Genomic DNA, 19,710 nt, shown 5'->3' with positions numbered 1-19,710 from the left:
GAACTGGTCACCAAAAGAAAAAAAAAACCCTTATTTCTTTTAACCCCATACTGATACAACGGCAATATCACCCAAGTCATGCAGAGGCATACATTTTTAACTTATGGTTCAAATTTTAACCAAACTAATTTCGGACAAGCTATTTAAATGAATGTTACGTCTGAAGTTTTATAAAGTGAAAATATCAGATATATGTTTTAGTTTTAAAGCAATGCACTAATTTTTAAGGTTTTAGTGTAGACATGGTGTGTCCAGATGCATTATGGTGTAGAAGAATTTTTAGGTCCATATTTGAACTGTGATGAACTATCAAGTGTCCGGATCTGAACTGTATGTCCTCTGGCTGAACTAGCAGGTGTTCAACCCAAAAAAAAGGGCTCTATTAGTCATTCAGTCTGTCAGGGGCTTTCCAAGGCCTTTTAGGTGCTTTCCCGCAGGCCACGTGCGAGGGGCCTCGGGCCAGCTGCACGTGTGGCTGAGGCCACGTGCGGGGGGCCTCAGGCCAGCTGCACCTGTGGCTGAAGGTCTTTTAAAAAAATCAGTTGTAAATCCTTCACGTTTTAATGGGAGCGTTTGTCACATTGAAATAATGGCCTAACACCTGCTTAGGGTTCACTAGAGGACGCTTCCAATAGAAAACCATGTCTTGGGAATGAAATAAATAAAAAAGTCGAAGGAGGAGCGATGCCCGCGGGTCTCCAATAAATAGATGAGCGCGGTTGTCACTTATTCAGTCTCTCTAGAGGACTCAGTTTGTCTAAGCTCTGTGTCGAAGGCTTAAATAAACTTAAAAACTCTGTGCATTTTATCTTGCTTAAGGCTGAATTATTCTAAAGTGTTGTGTCCTTTTCTAGCATATCACTTGCAATTAGTTTGGGTTATCTAAAAGACGACATCCTGAGAAGACTAAAGACGAGCCACGACAATGGGTATAGGATAATCTTAGCACGTTCACGACATGAAAAATGCATTTGAGACACTCTGATCAAGCTCCACAGATAACAGCATTAAACTCTAGTGCCTAAAAGTCTTGTGAATATATTCTATGGGTTTATAGACGTTATTGTGTTTGCGTTTATTAAATTCCACCCATCTTAAATGTAGCAGAGTAGCAGCAGACACAGATTATCTGGAATTTTGTTTTGTCAAGTCTCTACTGCCATCTACTGGCTAGTAGTGTTCATGGCAGTATTCAAACTGAAGCTGGGCTGGCGAAGTTAATTTTTTGGTTATCTGTGTCCACCACTGGCTACAACTATTCGTGCTCACCAGTGGCTGAAAAACAGAGTGTCCTGTGTGAGCCCATTCAATCCCTCTCATGGCAGGTGTTGGCCAAATACCAGGTGACAGACACGAACATCCAACACTGCTCGCTTGCCATGTAGAAAATGTGGTGCCATTTGCGCTGTTAGCACAAAAATAATGAGCAGACAATCACTTTTGAGCTGGATGTGAAATTTTTCTAAGTGCGCCCATGAGTGTGGCATTGCAAAAAGCAACACACATGTGGCGTGCATGTGTTTTGCACCTCCCCGCTTCCCCCACAACAAATGCGGCATGCGGCGGGAGAGCACACTTGCATGACATGCTGATATGTATTTACAGACATGATCACATGGGGGCCAGACAGCTATGTCTGAGAGCACGCAGCCGGGCTGCAGCAGCCCAGCACACCTCAGCAGGCTAATCCAGGTGAAATGGACCATCAGATCACGCAGCAGGCGATCTGAATGTCACACGTGTCCGGCCCGACACTCATGTCTGGCAGAACACGTGCATCGCAAGACTTTGACAATATGATAACCCAACAGTGCCACAAATATGCCACTTTCAGCCACGCATCACCAAAAATACACCATAACAAATGCCGTTTTGCCAGTTATTATGGCGCTTTTTTCTCTTTTTTTTTTTTTAAATACATTTATCTCCTTGTTGATTTTAGGCATTTTACGCTCCTGTTATAAGATCAATCAATCAATCAATTTTTTATATAGCGCCAAATCACAACAAACAGTTGCCCCAAGGCACTTTATATTGTAAGGCAAGGCCATACAATAATTATGTAAAACCCCAACGGTCAAAACGACCCCCTGTGAGCAAGCACTTGGCTACAGTGGGAAGGAAAAACTCCCTTTTAACAGGAAGAAACCTCCAGCAGAACCAGGCTCAGGGAGGGGCAGTCTTCTGCTGGGACTGGTTGGGGCTGAGGGAGATGATTGTAGCATAGAAGTAAAGTTTCTGTCTGGTAATCTGAGCTTTTGTAAATTGCAGGTTTGAATCCCACGAGTGACATTTATTTTTTATTTAACCGCAGGGTTCTGTATTGCGTCCCCTTTAATTTATTATGGATATCAACCCAGTGATTTTCACTAATTACACAGCTGTTTTTTATTTTGTTTTTCTCCACATTAGCGGTGCAATGTGGTGCAACACGTTCCAGCTGTTCGCACTGTGTTCGTGCACACACACAAGCATACATGTAACCGTCGACGATGTGTCGTGCACACCTGTGCGACCCTGCGTCCCTCATGATAGCAGGTGAATGGTTCGTGGTTCCCCATTTTGTGTTTGGTTCATGGATTTTGTTTCGCTTTCTGCTTCTTTTGTTACTATATAGTTGAATAGTAAAGAAGGAGAAAAGGAATTGTATCGATTGGACAGAGCTGGAAAGGATGTGCAGCAGGTTAGGGTAGTAAAAGATGCACATGGTAATGTGCTGACAAGCGAGGAGAGTGTGTTGAGAAGGTGGAAAAATATTTTGAGGAGCAGATGAATGAAGAAAATGAGAGAGAGAGAAAAGGCTGGATGATGCGGAGCGAGCAACTCAGGAAGTATAAGGGATAAGTAAGGATGAAGTGAGGGCAGCTATGAGAAGGATGAAGACTGGAAAGGCAGTTGGTCCAGATGTCATTCCATTGAAGGCATAGAAATGTCTTGAAGAGATGGTAGTGGAGTTTCTAACCAGATTGTTTACCAAAATCTTGGAAAGTGAGAGGATGACTGAAGAGTGGAGACAAAATGTGCTCATTCCTATTTTCTAGAACAAAGGTGATGTGCAGGGCTGAAAAACTACAGATGCATAAAGTTGATCAGCCACAGCATGAAGGTATGGGAAAGAGTGATGGAAGATAAACTTAGAAAACAGGTGAAGATCTGTGAGCAGCAATATGGTTTCCTGCTGTGAAAGAGCACTATGATGCAATGTTTGCTCTGAGAATACTGATGGAAAAGTATAGAGAAGCCCAGAAGGAGTTACATTGTGCGTTTGTGGATTTAGAGAAAGCTTATGACAAGATGCCAAAGAGAAGAGTTGTGGTATTGCATAAGGATGTCTGGAGTGGCAGAGAAGTATGTGAGGGCAGTGCAGGACATGTACAAGGACAGTGTGACACTGGTGAGATGTACAGTAAGAATGACAGATTCATTCAAGGTGGAGCTAGGATTACACCAAGGATAAGGTCTGAGTCTTTTCTTGTTCAAAATAGTGATGGACAGGTTGACTGATGAGAACAGATAGGGAACTATGATGTTTGCAGATGAGATTGTGAACTGTTGTGAGAGTAGAGAGCATGCTGAATCTAGCCTGGAAATGTGGAGATATGCTGTGGAGAGCAGGGGAATGAAAGTCAGTAAGAGCAACACAGTACATGTGTGTTATGAGAGGGAGTCCAGTGGAATAGTACAGTTACAAGAAGTTGAGGTCGTGAAAGTAGATGAGTTGAAAAATGGAACTCATCTACTTGGTAATGGAAAGTGTGGTAGGAGACCAGCTACATTGTACGGCTTAGAGATGGTGGCACTTACAAAAAGACAGTAGGCAGAGCTGAAGATGTTGCGATTCTCTTTGGGAGTGATGAGGATGGACAGGATTAGGAATGAACATATAAGAGGGACAGCTCAGGTGGGTTGGTTTGGAGACAAAGTCAGAGAGGTGAGATTGAGATGATTTGGACATGTGCAGAGGAGGGACCCAGGGTATATACGGAGAAGGATGCTGCGGATGGAGCCACCAGGCAGGGGGGGAAGAGGGAGGCCAAAGAGGAGGTTTATAGATGTGCTGAGGGAGGACATGCGCGGAGTTGGTGTGACAGAGGAAGATACAGAGGACAGGGTGAGATGGAAATGATTGATCTGCTGTGATGATCCCTAATGGGAGCAGCCGAAAGAAGAAGAATCATGCAGCATATGCTGAAGGTTTGGTAGATTTAGGGTGGAAAAATGCTTGCTTTTTATTAATGACACATTCGCATAGACAACCAACTGTGTCGTCAGCATAATTGTACAGTGCATCCGGAAAGTATTCACAGTGCTTCAGTTTTTCCACACTTTATGTTCCAACCTTATTCCAAACTGTAATAAATTCATTTTATCCCTCAAAATTCTACTCACAACACCCCACAATGACAAGATGAAAAAAGTTTTTTTTTTTATTATTAAAAATAAAAAACTAAGAAATCACAGGCACATGGTAAGTATTCACACCCTTTGCTCAATACTTTGTTGATGCCCCTTTGGCAGCAATTACAGCCTTCTTGAATATGATTCCACAAGATTGGTGAACCTATCTTTGGGCTTTTTTACCCTTTCCTCTTTGCAGGAACTCTCAAACTCCATCAGGTTGTCCCAAAGCCACTAATTTGATATAGCAGTAGTAGTAGTAGTAGTATAGTAGTAGAAAGAGTCCTGGTGGATCTGAACTTCTTCCTTTTACAGATGATGGTGGCCACTGTGCTCATTGGGACCTTCAAAGCAGCAGAAATATTTCTGTACCCTTCCCCAGATTTGTGCCCAGAGACAATCCTGTCTCAGACATCTACAGACTATTCCTTTGACTTCATTCTTGGTTTGTGCTCTGATATGCACTGTCAACTGTGGGAACTTATACACTCAACAAAAATATAAACGCAACACTTTTGGTTTTGCTCCCATTTTGTATGAGATGAACTCAAAGATCTAAAACTTTTCCACATACACAATATCACCATTTCCCTCAAATATTGTTCACAAACCAGTCTAAATCTGTGATAGTGAGCACTTCTCCTTTGCTGAGATAATCCATCCCACCTCACAGGTGTGCCATATCAAGATGCTGATTAGACACCATGATTAGTGCACTTGTATGCCTTAGACTGCCCACAATAAAAGGCCACTCTGAAAGGTGCAGTTTTGTTTTATTTGGGGGGGATACCAGTCAGTATCTGGTGTGACCACCATGTGCCTCATGCAGTGCAACACATCTCCTTCGCATAGAGTTGAAGAGAACACCTCTCCAACGTGCCAAACGCCAGCGAATGTGAGCATTTGCCCACTCAAGTCGGTTACGACGACGAACTGAAGTCAGGTTGAGACCCTGATGAGGACGACGAGCATGCAGATGAGCTTCCCTGAGACGGTTTCTGACAGTTTGTGCAGAAATTCTTTGGTTATGCAAACCGATTGTTTCAGCAGCTGTCTGAGTGGCTGGTCTCAGACGATCTTGGAGGTGAACATGCTGGATGTGGAGGTCCTGGGCTGGTGTGGTTACACGTGGTCTGCGGTTGAGAGGCTGGTTGGATGTACTGCCAGATTCTCTGAAACGCCTTTGGAGACGGCTTATGGTAGAGAAATGAACATTCAATACACGAGCAACAGCTCTGGTTGACATTCCTGCTGTCAGCATGCCAATTGCACGCTCCCTCAAATCTTGCGACATCTGTGGCATTGTGCTGTGTGATAAAACTGCACCTTTCAGAGTGGCCTTTTATTGTGGGCAGTCTAAGGCACACCTGTGCACTAATCATGGTGTCTAATCAGCATCTTGGTATGGCACACCTGTGAGGTGGGATGGATTATCTCAGCAAAGGAGAAGTGCTCACTATCACAGATTTAGACTGGTTTGTGAACAATATTTGAGGGAAATGGTGATATTGTGTATGTGGAAAAAGTTTTAGATCTTTGAGTTCATCTCATACAAAATGGGAGCAAAACCAAAAGTGTTGCGTTTATATTTTTGTTGAGTATATGTAGACAAGTGTGTGCCTTTCCAAATCATGTCCAGTCAACTGCATTTACCCCAGGTGGACTCCAATTAAGCTGCAGAAACATCTCAAGGATGATCAGTGAGTACAAGATGCACCTGAGCCAATTTTGAGCTTCATGGCAAAGGCTGTGAATACTTAGGTACATGTGATTTCTTTTTTATATATATATAAATTTGCAAAAATCTAAAAAAAAAAAAAAAAAACACTTCTCACATTGTAATTATGGGGTCTTGTGTGTAAAATTTTGAGGGGAAAAAAATAAATTCATCCATTTTGGAATGAGGCTGTAACATAAAAAATGTGGAAAAAGTGAACTGAATACCTTCTGTATACACTGTAAACAGACTTGCTTATGGTCTACCACAGGATTCCACCAGAGGGCACACCAGGGCACAGAGACCATGCAGAATGAGTGGATATACATGCTGTTAACAATAATCATATTTGTTGCTGTGCAGTGGCAGTGACGCATCACATTCATGTGGGCAATACTGGACACACAATTTCTCTAAAAAAAAAAAAAAAAAAAAAACCTTCCACCATTATTTGTTGCTGCAGATCGGCCTGGGACTGCCCCTACCATTCATGCATATATTGCAGCTTGTGGAAGCTTTGTGTTCATTTCTGACGATGGTGCACAACTGATGCCCCAAGTGAATACAGAATACATGACACAGCCCTCGCGTGCACACAAATACATACTTAGAAGCAAGTATATTTCCACCCTTGTAGCACAGACTGATGCAACCCAGTGAAGCTTGAGATTTGTCTGAACTACAATGTGATCATCAGCAAAGGCACAAATGCACCAACTGAGAAGACTCAACATATTCTGTTGTCTTCCTATGTCAGTGTTGTGTCTGCCTTTTATTTCTATCCAAGAATGCCAAATGTCCACTGCTAAATGTGTTTAGGTGTAATTAGGTGTCTACATTCAACGGTTTGTGCCCTGTGCCCTCAATAATACTCAAATTATATGTGGGAAATTTTCAGCTTCAGCATTTAATCGATTATAACACACCAGGGGCCTCATGTGCAAAGACTTGTGTGGACTTTCTGCTAAAAGTTGGCGTACGCCAAAACCCTGAATCTGGCGTAAGCACAAATATATTCAGATGTATCAAAGTGTGTGCAGGCATGAATTCACGCTCGTTCCATTTGTACATCCCACTGAACGTGGAATTGAGCACAGAACCAAACTCCTCCCTGGCCATGCCCCATTTAAATATGCAATTCCATGTAAATAGGCCCTTGGAGCAGGGATTCTCTGACATCACATCAGACAACATGAACACAGAAAAGAAATTATACTCTAGATGACTGGAAATTATGTGGAGACATGTAGGGACAGTTTATTCAGTACTCAAACGGATTCATCATGAAACTGGAAAAATGTTCATGGGAGCTACGAAGCATGTGTGTGTGAGGCTGCACACACATGCAGAACAGCATGCACCTATTGACATTAAAAAGGTGAGGAACGCCTCTGCTGACAGTGTGATATTCACAATTTACACACGCGTAAATTGACAAATACGGAGCACAGGAAGCCTGTTAAGAGACTCTGCAGCTCAAGATCAAGCAAAAATAAAAAAAGACATTAATAATAATAATAAAAACCTATTTGAAGGCGCACATCCCTAAATGTGCCCGCTCTGATTTTTGTTCAGAACAATTGCACACAATAAACTATTTCAACACAAGCACCCCCCCACCCACCCTGCACCGTGCAGTCTCCAGCACATATGAATTGAACATTGATGGAATGAAAACGTTTCCTATTAACAGAAACAAATTCGTTATGTGATTGCGGCTTTAGAGCAAAATGTGTACAGTTAATAGCTCCAATTGCATTCGGGAAACCGATGACACCGACCGAACGGTTCCACCTAAAAATCAGTCCACCCTGCCTTCACTGTGTACGTGTCATTAGCTGCGGTTCACTGATTATCACCTCGTTTGTGCTTAAAGCTGCACTCCAGTCATCATCTATCTCAGCGACAGATATCTGAAGCTTTTGTACAACAATCATTTCCACGTAAATTCAGCATGATTTCATTATAACAGACGGCAGAGCGCCACAGCTACACAAGCTGCTAGCTGACACGTTCACTGCACGTTCACTGGCCATTTTAAAGAATCACAGAGTATTGCCTTGTTTCTGCTTAAACATGCCTCCATTCTGCTTAAAAGTGACTTTAGAATGTTTTACCATGTCATCTAATAGTTAATAATCCCATTAATCCATTTGATCGCTTTGGGTGAAGAGACTGTTTCAGACGAGCTGCTGAGGTCCAAAATGACATGTGTAGTGGAGGCAGGGCAGACGAATTTTTAGGGGCGGACTGTTCAGTCTGCGACACCGGCTCTCACTGGAAAATGCACTGCAATGTTGGAATGTACCTGATGACATTTGGATGATTGCGGCTAGGCACAAGGTTGACTGGCACACGCCTGACCGATCAGCCAGCTCATGCTGGAATGTCCCTCATGCCAGGAAGCCCAGCGTGGTCAGCACCTGTGTGGCCACAAATAACCCCTGGCTCCTCGCTGCATTGCGCTCTGGGCCAGCCACAGTTCTGTGCGCACCTCCAGTCACAGTGGCCTTGGAAATCGAAATCAGTTCATGAGCCAATTATCCTTATTTGGAAGTAAATCCTCGCATTCTCCGAATACACGCTTACGTCGGATTGCACCATTTGCAAGGTCCTCTAACAATGCTAACAGCCATTGTTAGTGCCATTTTACGCATCACTTTGCGCACGCTTTTATATCCATCCATATAATTGCAAACACGTGGGTGTGTTAAATGTTCATCAGTGTGTCTCTGATGTGCACATCACTCTGACGACTTCTTGTTTTCACACTATTAATGGTTCTCTGTGTCACCTGTACATGTCGGAGATGGCACAATAGCATGACACACTGCACATTTCCACTGTCAATTCACTTTTGATACATCTTCATGTGGACGTGGAGACGGGTGTACGCCAGGTTTTTGTGTGGACGCATGCTTTGAGGCCCCTGGTGACCTACATGAGCTGTCCAAAAAGGTGTACAATATGATCCTTTTAACTTTCTTTGGATGCGAGTCTAGTCCGGTGTCTAATTCCATCGATCAATCCTCATTTGTGTAGTTAAGGGTAGCAAATGAAATTTTTACCAACTAACTTGAAAATTGATCGAACCATGCTTCTTTCTGTCTTTCTTTCTTGTCATACATTACTGATTTGTGTAACATATTATTTTCTGGTTTACAACATAAGAATATGAGATCTTTTCAGATTATTCAAAATTCAGCTACACCCTAAAAAAAATGAACCGCTTTCTCAACGACAAAAAGTGACGTAAAAATTTGCATCAATTTTTTTTCTTTTTTTTCTTTTAGTTTTTTCAACTTGCCTAGAGAAGTCTTGTGCCATTAACTCGGTTGAAATAACTGAGTTGAAATAACTTTTAAAAAATCTATGCAAATTGTTATATCAGGTTTTCTCGTTGAGACAGCAGTTCCTTTTTTAGAGTGTACTCAGGCCTAAACTGGAAAACAAAACTTAATGGTAATACTCCACTGATAGCTTCTTTACACTGGTCACTTGTTCATTTGAGGACAGATTTCAAAATTTTGTTTCTGACTTATAAAATTCTTTAAATGAGGCCATTAAATGAGGCAGGCCCCTATTCAAGGCCAGGTGTTTAATTGTGGAAATATGGAATATATGTTGGAAAGTGCTATAATAATAATAATAATAATAATAAGTATTATTTTTATTTGATTAATTTTTAAATACCCTACCATTAAAAATGTTTTCTGTTGGGAAGGTGTCGTAGCACGGACCCACAACAGGGGGCGCAAATGAACGGACAATGAGTAAGCCAAAAGGTAACAATTTAATGTTGTGATATTACACAACGAAACGTGTCTTAATCTCACAGTCAATAAACACCAGGTGAAGTGTGGGCAGGCTCGAAGATAGAAGACGCCCGACGAGAGAGAAGCCGCGTCCCACACGGCTTCCACTACCAACGGCCTGAAGAACACCGGAGCCGCCAAGTCCCGAGTCCCCAGGTGGCCTCTGTCTTCGACTGTCGACCCTGGTACTGCTGGCAGAAAGCAGAAATATGATGTGTGAGTGTGAGTCCGCACACTCAGTAATATATAGTCCAGATACCGTTAGGAGGGAGCACCTCCACCTCCAAATCACACACACTTGTGCAGCTCCTGTTTGTCCCTCTTCTGGGTCTTCACAGGATTACGGCTGCAAACAGACGTAAGTCACAGTTTAAATTCAGCAGAGAAATTACCTTGGTTCTGGTAGTCGATTTCTCGGCGGGGAGGTGGAGTTGCAGTCCGGCTTATATAGTAGTGTAGATGAGTGACAGCTGGAGTGATGAGTGACAGCTGTCACTTCCTCTGGGTCTGGCGCCCTCTCGTGCTTGGAGCCCGCACTCCAAGCAGGGCGCCCTCTGGTGGTAGTGGGCCAGCAGTACCTCCTCTTCAGCGGCCCACACAACAGGACCCCCCCCCTCAACGGGCGCCTCCTGGCGCCCGACCGGGCTTGTCCGGGTGTCGTCTGTAGAAATCGGCCAGGAGGGCCGGGTCCAGGATGAAGCTCCTCTTCACCCAGGAGCGTTCCTCAGGACCATACCCCTCCCAGTCCACCAGATATTGGAACCCCCGGCCCTTACGACGGACGTCCAGGAGCCTGCGGACCGTCCAAGCAGGCTCCCCGTCGATGAGCCGGGCAGGAGGCGGCGTAGGTCCAGGTGCACAGAGGGGCGAGGTGTGGTGTGGCTTGATACGGGACACGTGGAAGACAGGGTGGATCCGCAGTGAAGCCGGGAGTCGGAGCTTCACTGCGGCCGGGTTGATGATCTTGAGGATGGGGAATGGTCCGATGTACCTGTCCTTTAATTTGGGTGAGTCCACACAGAGGGGGATGTCCTTTGTTGACAGCCACACCTCCTGCCCGGGCTGGTATGTGGGGGCCGGGGAACGTCGGCGGTCCGCATGGGTCTTGGCCCTCGTCCGGGCCTTTAACAGGGCAGAGTGGACGGTCCGCCACACCCGGCGGCACCTCCTGAGGTGGGCCTGGACCGAGGGCACACGGACCTCTCCCTCCACCAGCGGGAACAATGGGGGCTGGAACCCCAAACATGCCTCAAAAGGGGAGAGGCCGGTAGCAGACGAGACTTGGCTGTTATGGGCATACTCGATCCAGGCCAGATGGTGACTCCAGGCCGCCGGGTGCGCGGAGGTGACGCAGCGAAGGGCCTGTTCCAACTCCTGGTTAGCCCGCTCTGCCTGGCCGTTGGTCTGGGGGTGGTACCCGGACGAGAGACTCACGGTGGCCCCCAGCTCCTTACAGAAACTCTTCCACACCTGCGAAGAGAACTGGGGACCACGATCTGATACAATGTCCGATGGTATCCCATGCAGCCGCATGACGTGGTGGACCAGGAGGTCTGCCGTCTCCTGGGCTGTCGGGAGCTTCGGGAGGGCCACGAAGTGGGCCGCCTTGGAGAACCGGTCCACTATCGTGAGAATAACGGTGTTGCCCTGGGACGGCGGGAGACCCGTGATGAAGTCCAGGCCGATGTGAGACCAGGGGCGATGAGGCACTGGCAGGGGTTGGAGGAGTCCCGTCGTCCTCCGATGGTCTGCCTTGCCCCTGGCGCAGATGGTACAGGCCTGGACGTAGTCCCGGACGTCGGTTTCCAGGGACGCCCACCAGAAGCGCTGCTGGACTACTGCCACGGTCCTACGCACTCCGGGATGACAGGAGAGCTTGGACCCGTGACAGAAGTCCAATACGGCAGCTCTTGCCTCTGGTGGGACGTACAGTTTGTTCTTGGGGCCAGTCCCCGGGTCCGGGCTCCTTGTCAGGGCCTCCCGGACGGTCTCCTCCACGTCCCAGGTGAGGGTGGCCACGACAGTGGACTCGGGGATGATGGTCTCGGTGGGGTTCGACAGCCCCGCTTTGGCTTCTTCTTCGTGCACCCGGGACAATGCATCTGGTTTTTGGTTCTTGGTCCCGGGGCGATACATGATCTGGAAGTCAAAGCGCCCGAAGAACAGAGACCAGCGGGCTTGCCTGGGGTTCAGCCGCTTGGCGGTCCGGATGTACTCCAGGTTCCGATGGTCCGTGAAAACCGTGAAGGGCAACGATGCCCCCTCCAGCAGGTGTCTCCACTCTTCAAGAGCCTCCTTCACCGCAAGAAGTTCCCGATTGCCGACGTCATAGTTCCGTTCAGCTGGGATCAACCTGCGGGAATAAAAGGCACAAGGATGGAGGACTTTATCAGCCTCCACGCTCTGGGACAGCACGGCTCCTATCCCTGAGTCAGAGGCGTCCACCTCTACTATGTACTGGCGATCAGGATCAGGCTGCACCAGAACTGGTGCAGTCGAGAACCGGCGTTTCAACTCCTGGAACGCGGCTTCGCACCGATCCGACCAGGCGAAGGGGACCTTGGTGGAGGTCAGGGCAGTCAGGGGGCTAACTACCTGACTGTAACCTTTAATGAACCTCCTGTAGAAATTTGCAAAGCCTAGGAACTGCTGTAGTTTCCTGCAGCTTGTTGGTTGGGGCCAATCTCTCACCGCCGCAACCTTAGCCGGATCAGGGGCGACGGAGTTGGAGGAGATGATGAACCCCAGGAAGGACAAAGAAGTGCGGTGGAACTCGCACTTCTCGCCCTTCACAAACAGCCGGTTCGCCAACAACCGCTGTAGGACCTGACGTACATGCTGGACATGGGTCTCAGGGTCCGGGGAAAAGATGAGTATATCGTCCAGATATACGAAGACGAACCGATGCAGGAAGTCCCGCAAGACGTCATTTACCAAAGCTTGGAACGTCGCGGGGGGCGTTAGTGAGGCCGAACGGCATGACCAGGTACTCAAAATGACCTAACGGGGTGTTGAATGCCGTCTTCCATTCGTCTCCCTTCCGGATCCGAACCAGGTGGTACGCGTTTCTAAGATCCAATTTTGTGAAAATTTGGGCTCCATGCAGGGGCGTGAACACTGAATCTAACAGAGGTAACGGGTATCGGTTGCGAACCGTGATCTCGTTCAGCCCTCTGTAATCAATGCATGGACGGAGTCCGCCGTCTTTCTTGCCCACAAAAAAGAAACCAGCACCCATCGGGGAGGTGGAGTTCCGGATCAGCCCGGCAGCTAAGGAGTCCCGGATGTAGGTCTCCATTGATTCGCGTTCCGGACGTGAGAGGTTGTACAGCCTGCTGGACGGGTACTCAGCGCCCGGGACCAAATCGATGGCACAATCATACGGTCGGTGCGGGGGAAGAGTGAGTGCCAGATCTTTGCTGAAAACGTCAGCAAGATCGTGGTACTCCTTTGGCACCGCCGATAGATTGGGGGGAACTTTGACCTCCTCATTAGCCGTAGTGCCGGGAGGAACCGAGGATCCTAAGCACTCCCGGTGGCAGGTTTCGCTCCACTGCGTCACAACCCCAGACGGCCAATCAATCCGGGGATTGTGCTTCACCATCCATGGAAAGCCCAAAATCACTCGGGAGGTAGAAGGTGTTACATGGAACACTATCTCCTCCCTGTGATTCCCAGACACAACCAAAGTCACTGGTTGTGTCTGATGTGTGATTAATGGAAGCAGGGTGCCATCTAGTGCTCGCACCTGCAATGGTGCCGGCAGAGCCACCAGAGGGAGCCCAACTTTCTTTACCCATCTGCTGTCCAGCAGATTCCCTTCAGACCCTGTGTCTATCAGTGCTGGGGCATGAAGGGTTAAATCCCCACAAAGGATTGTTACTGGGATTCGTGCAGATTTGCGGGGTTTTCCCGCGTGCGTGTTATGACCCACCCTTAGCCCAGTTTCTAAGGACGGGCGTTGTTGTTTGACCGTTTTAGGGCAGTCCTTCTGCATGTGCTCGCAAGAGCCGCAGACGAAACACTCCCCGTGGGCCAGCCTCCTTTGTCTGATGTTTGACTTTAATTTGGCCCTACTCGTGTCCCTAGCCTCCTCAGCAGGGGGAGCTGTAGCCACACAGAGCTCTCTGGCAGTGAAGCGTGGGGACGACGTCACCTTGTCGGAACCGGAAGGGGGAGGGACGACTAGTGCCCGGTCATGCCTCCCGGCCTGCTCCCGACGATGCTCGCTTAAACGGTTGTCTAAACGTATAACCAAATCGATCAGCCCGTCAAATTCCCGCGGTTCCTCCTTGGCCAGTAGGTGCTCCTTGAGGACCGGGGACAGTCCATTTACAAAGGCGGCGCGGAGCGCAACGTTATTCCAGCCGGACCTCGCTGCCGCGATGCGGAAGCCGACTGCATACTCGGCTGCGCTACGGCGCCCCTGTCTCATCGACAGCAGCACGTTCGAAGCGGTCTCGCCTCTGTTGGGATGATCAAACACTTGTTTGAATTCCCGTACAAACCCAGCATAAGACGTTAGGAGCCGTGAATTCTGCTCCCAAAGCGCCGTAGCCCATGCGCATGCCTCTCCTCGAAGCAAATTAATAACATAAGCCACCCGGCTAGCGTCTGATGCGTACATGACAGGGCGCTGTGAAAAGACGAGCGAACACTGCATGAGGAAGTCCGCGCACGTCTCGACACAGCCCCCGTACGGTTCCGGAGGGCTTATGTATGCTTCAGGGGACGGTGGGGGGGTTCGTTGAACGACCAGTGGAACGTCTAATACGGGCCCAGGACCAGCCAGAGGAGTGGCTGCAGCAGCGCCCTGATCGCGCGCTTCCACCCTGGCGGTGAGAGCCTCCACCCTCCGATTAAGGAGGACACTCTGCTCGGTCACTAATTCTAACCGGGCCTTGAAGGCGGTTAAGATCTGCTGCAGCTCACTCAACCCGCCTCCCGCTGACGCCTGCGCTCCTGGCTCTTCCATTGGCCGTTCAAGCTGGAGTTGACGCCCCTCGGAGTCCATGACGTTGGCCGAGAAATCCTGTTGGGAAGGTGTCGTAGCACGGACCCACAACAGGGGGCGCAAATGAACGGACAATGAGTAAGCCAAAAGGTAACAATTTAATGTTGTGATAATACACAACGAAACGTGTCTTAATCTCACAGTCAATAAACACCAGGTGAAGTGTGGGCAGGCTCGAAGATAGAAGACGCCCGACGAGAGAGAAGCCGCGTCCCACACGGCTTCCACCACCAACGGCCTGAAGAACACCGGAGCCGCCAAGTCCCGAGTCCCCAGGTGGCCTCTGTCTTCGACTGTCGACCCTGGTACTGCTGGCAGAAAGCAGAAATATGATGTGTGAGTGTGAGTCCGCACACTCAGTAATATATAGTCCAGATACCGTTAGGAGGGAGCACCTCCACCTCCAAATCACACACACTTGTGCAGCTCCTGTTTGTCCCTCTTCTGGGTCTTCACAGGATTACGGCTGCAAACAGACGTAAGTCACAGTTTAAATTTAGCAGAGAAATTACCTTGGTTCTGGTAGTCGATTTCTCGGCGGGGAGGTGGAGTTGCAGTCCGGCTTATATAGTAGTGTAGATGAGTGACAGCTGGAGTGATGAGTGACAGCTGTCACTTCCTCTGGGTCTGGCGCCCTCTCGTGCTTGGAGCCCGCACTCCAAGCAGGGCGCCCTCTGGTGGTAGTGGGCCAGCAGTACCTCCTCTTCAGCGGCCCACACAACAGTTTTCTCAGTAGGCCCTGAATTCTCCTCTCCATAAATATAGTGCTGTTCAATACAATTTGCAATACCGGCAGAAAAACATAGCAATAATTGAGTAAAAATAAATCAATTAATTAATTAGTGATTAATCATATCATATTAATCAGACAGTGAACTGTTGGAAAAAAGACTGTAAATACTGGTCATGGGTGCTGTAAATGTTTGAGGGAAAACTGTGGTTAACATCATCATCTTTGAATTTACTGTTGCTCAATATTTTGCTCAATATTCTGCTGAAGCAAACTGAAGAAAATAACTTAGATTATAACACACGAGATCAAAGCCAGTGATATAATTTAAATATGTATTTATTGTATTTCAGAGCTCATCATCATGTTCACTAAAGCCCTATTTTCTGAAAACATTAGGGGTGTGGCTGCTGTGAGTGACAGCTTGTGCATTGTCACTGAGCTCAGCTCAGAGCTGTGATCAATCAGAGGCTGCTGGCTGTGGCTTTGAAGGGCCCTTTTTTAAAACATTTTATTACAAATATCTGTAATAATATGGCTTGTTGTGCGGTTAATTAGTATTAGCACTTTTGCAGAATTCAGTATTGTCTCACCCATGCTCCACATCTTATGGGTTGGATCTGTGGGCACACACACACACACACACACACACACACACCACTGTACATATAGGATTCAGTCAGACTAATGAGTTTGTCATTTTGGACAAAAACAGACACAGCAAAGGTGGATAAAAAGCAGACAGGGGACTGAACACTCCACTGAATAATTATTTTCAGGAATGTTCAGTTTGTGCCTTTTTATATTGATCACAAAGCAAGAATTGAATGATTTACTCAATACCAGTCCGACCTACTTGTTATATAGGACTATATCAGGCTTCCATACATAACTACTAGGTATGCGGATGGTGTCGAGTCCATCATACTCATCTTTGTTCCACTTAAGGTAAGCATCAATCCATACCCGCCGAATCCATAAATATGCAGTCAGAATTTGGTTTCGCTCATCCTGTAAAATATTAAAATAATGATTACAAATAATTTGATTCATATTCTTGCCCCTTGTTTCCGTTCCAACAATCTTAAGGACACCCCGACTATCGTGATGTGATATCTATGATTTTTTTTTTTTTTTAATCACCATGTATGGGGTCTCTCGTACTGAAAAATCTACCAACAATTTTAAAATCTTGCCGTGTGAACCAGGCATTAATTTTTAAGAAGCAGCTTGGATTGTTGATAAAAAAAAAGTGTGACTTGTAATTAATCATGACTAATTGTGAGTTAACTATGGACAATCATGTCATTAATTGTGATTAAATATTTTAGTTTCAAAGTTTTGCAAAATGGAATTTCTAGACAGTTCAATATTCTTGATGTGGAATTGACCTCCGACCCTCACATTAATGTCATACTGAGATGTTATCACCAGCAATTCACATGTGCAATATGAAGTAAACCAGCCAAGCAGTGCCGAAGATATTTGTCTAGACAGAGAGAGAGAGAGAGAGAGAATGATTACAGTAGTCTTGCAAACTCCTTTGAGGACTCATCGGAAAAGACCACAAGCAGTGTTGGACCTACCTGAGACATGTATGCACATCATTTAAGAGAGAATAACTCCTGTTCTGGACTAATATGACCCCAATGAACAACTTTGGATAAGTGCCACAATCTCTATCAAGGCACTCAAAATGTTCAGAATGACCAGTACATGTTTGGGAGGGTTTAGAAAAGTGTAAAATGTCTACTTTGATATTTTAAGAGAAAATGGCAAAAAGAAGTGGGTCAACGTATTACTGTACGTCGAAAGAAAACGAACATTTGCCAAATACGAGGTCTATTAGAAAAGAAACCGACCTTTTTATTTTTTTCAAAAACCATATGGATTTGAACCACGTGTGATTGCGTCAGAAAAGCTTGAACCCTCGTGCGCATGCGTGAGTTTTTCCACGCCTGTCGGTTGCGTCATTCACCTGTGAGCGGGCTTTGAGTGAGGAGTGGTCCAGCCCCCTCAGCGGATTTTCATTGTCAGGAAATGACGGAATGATTTGGGCTTTTTTTTCCATCAGAATTTTTTCAGAAACTGTTAGAGACTGGCAGCTGGAAACCATTCGAAAAATTTATCTGGCTTTTGGTGAAAATTTTACAGGCTTCACAGAAAATAAGGACTGTTACTACAGCTTTAAGGACGCTCGGCGCGCCGCAATCTGTGCCGCCATCGAGAGCCACAAACCACCGGATCATTTCTAAACGGATGGCTCTGTGGAGCCGGGACCATCGTGTGCACTTTCTCTGGTTATCACAAGAGCTGGACATCAACCATTTTCCAGCAGATTTCACTTTTAACAAGAGATTTTGTCATGGAAAGCCAAGCGGAGGCTTCGCGGTGTCGCATGGCGCAAAGCAACGCCATGATGAAGCCTCACGGGACATGTTCTGGCATGTCCAGGCACATCCACAATTTCTCGGATAATCACTCGATGGAAAAACCACCGACAGCTGTCTGAACGCCATCTCAAAGCCATCCTGTGAGACCAAAACGGAGGTGTTCCTTTGTCTCGCTCCATCAGCAAATCGGTTGTGACGCGCGAAGCCTCCGCGCGGCTTTCCATGACAAAATCTCTTGTTAAAAGTGAAATCTGCCAGAAAATGGCTGATGTCCAGCTCTTGTGATAACCAGAGAAAGTGCACACGATGGTCTCGGATCCACAGAGCCATCCGTTTAGAAATGATCCGGTGGTTTGTGGCTCTCGATGGCGGCACGGAGCACGGCGCGCCGAGCATCCTTAAAGCTGTAGTAACAGTCCTTATTCTCTGTGAAGCCCGCAAAATTTTCACCGAAAGCCAGATAAATTTTTCGAATGGTTTCCAGCTGCCAGTCTCTAACAGTTTCTGAAAAAATTCTGATGGAAAAAAAGGCCAAATCATTCCGCCATTTCCTGACAATGAAAATCCGCCGAGGGGCTGGACCACTCCTCACTCAAAGCCTGCTCACAGGTGAATGACGCAACCGACAGGCGTGGAAAAACTCACGCATGCGCATGAGGGTTCAAGCTTGTCTGACGAAATCACACGTGATTCAAATCCATATGGTTTTTGAAAAAAATAAAAAGGTCGGTTTCTTTTCTAATAGACCTCGTATAATGAAATTTTGTTTTCAGTCATACTGTTATCAAAGGAATATTGCTTTATAGTGAAAAAATACAAAACAAAACTTGTTTCTTTAGTGGACAGCAGTATCTAGAGATCAGTGGCGGGTGGCCCAAAGGGGGCACTGGGGCACCGCCCTCCCAGATTTGGAGGGGGAAAATTAAAATATATATATTTTTTAAAACGTATTATCAATGTCAGTTTTACTTAATAGTATGTGCCTACATGTAATCTGACTTATTAAAACAACATTTCCACTAACTGACTCTCATTCAACAGTGCATTTCCACCGACAGAAGCACAGAATGTATCATTTCTCTTCTTGGGCGTTCACTCATCAGCCCCTTGAAGTGCAGTGAAATGACCAATTGTGTATGTTGCTAAGGAAAAATAATAGATATTTGACAAATCAGCATCGCCAAATGTATTATCTTGGAGGCAATAAATATTTTTGCCCCTTGACCAATTGTGTGTGGTTGCTAAGGAAAAATAATAAATATTTGGCCAGTCAGCATTGCCAAATGTAATGGCTTGGTTCACCCCTGGATTTATTAAAGTGCTGCTGTTTTGGGTGGAAACAGAAACCCCACCGACGTTTAGGTTATATTTATTTTTTGTCTCCGTGTGTTTGCTGGAGTAAGTTGAAGAACTTTGGGACTTTACAATTGCTGCTCCTCCTGGCCATTATGTCCTGGGTATTTTTCAGGTCCGGATTCGCCTTCAGATCCTACTTCAGCTCAGGTGAGCTCACGAGCTGTTAGGATTTACTCCCGAATGTTGCTCGTTGTATAGAAATGAGGATGAAAATTTAAGATAAAACAAATTATTTGTTTGTTTGTTTGTTTTAGGAGGTCAAAGTTGTGATCTTTATTGGTACAGTG

At 46.3% G+C, this 19,710-nt stretch overlaps 1 protein-coding gene across 1 annotated transcript in view; it reads right to left on the bottom strand.

The window, feature by feature from the left end:
- The window catches only part of chrna10a (cholinergic receptor, nicotinic, alpha 10a), a 42,477-nt gene that overhangs the window by 12,263 nt on the left and 10,504 nt on the right, over positions 1-19,710 (bottom strand). The window contains exon 3 of the mRNA XM_034168381.1: positions 16,531-16,685. Within this exon, the coding sequence (XP_034024272.1) occupies positions 16,531-16,685 (155 nt within the window). The remainder of the gene's footprint in view (positions 1-16,530; positions 16,686-19,710) is intronic.

The sequence above is a fragment of the Thalassophryne amazonica genome, chromosome 4 (genome assembly GCF_902500255.1).
Source record: "Thalassophryne amazonica chromosome 4, fThaAma1.1, whole genome shotgun sequence".
Lineage (NCBI taxonomy): Eukaryota > Metazoa > Chordata > Actinopteri > Batrachoidiformes > Batrachoididae > Thalassophryne > Thalassophryne amazonica.
This window is presented reverse-complemented; position numbering and strand designations above follow the sequence as displayed.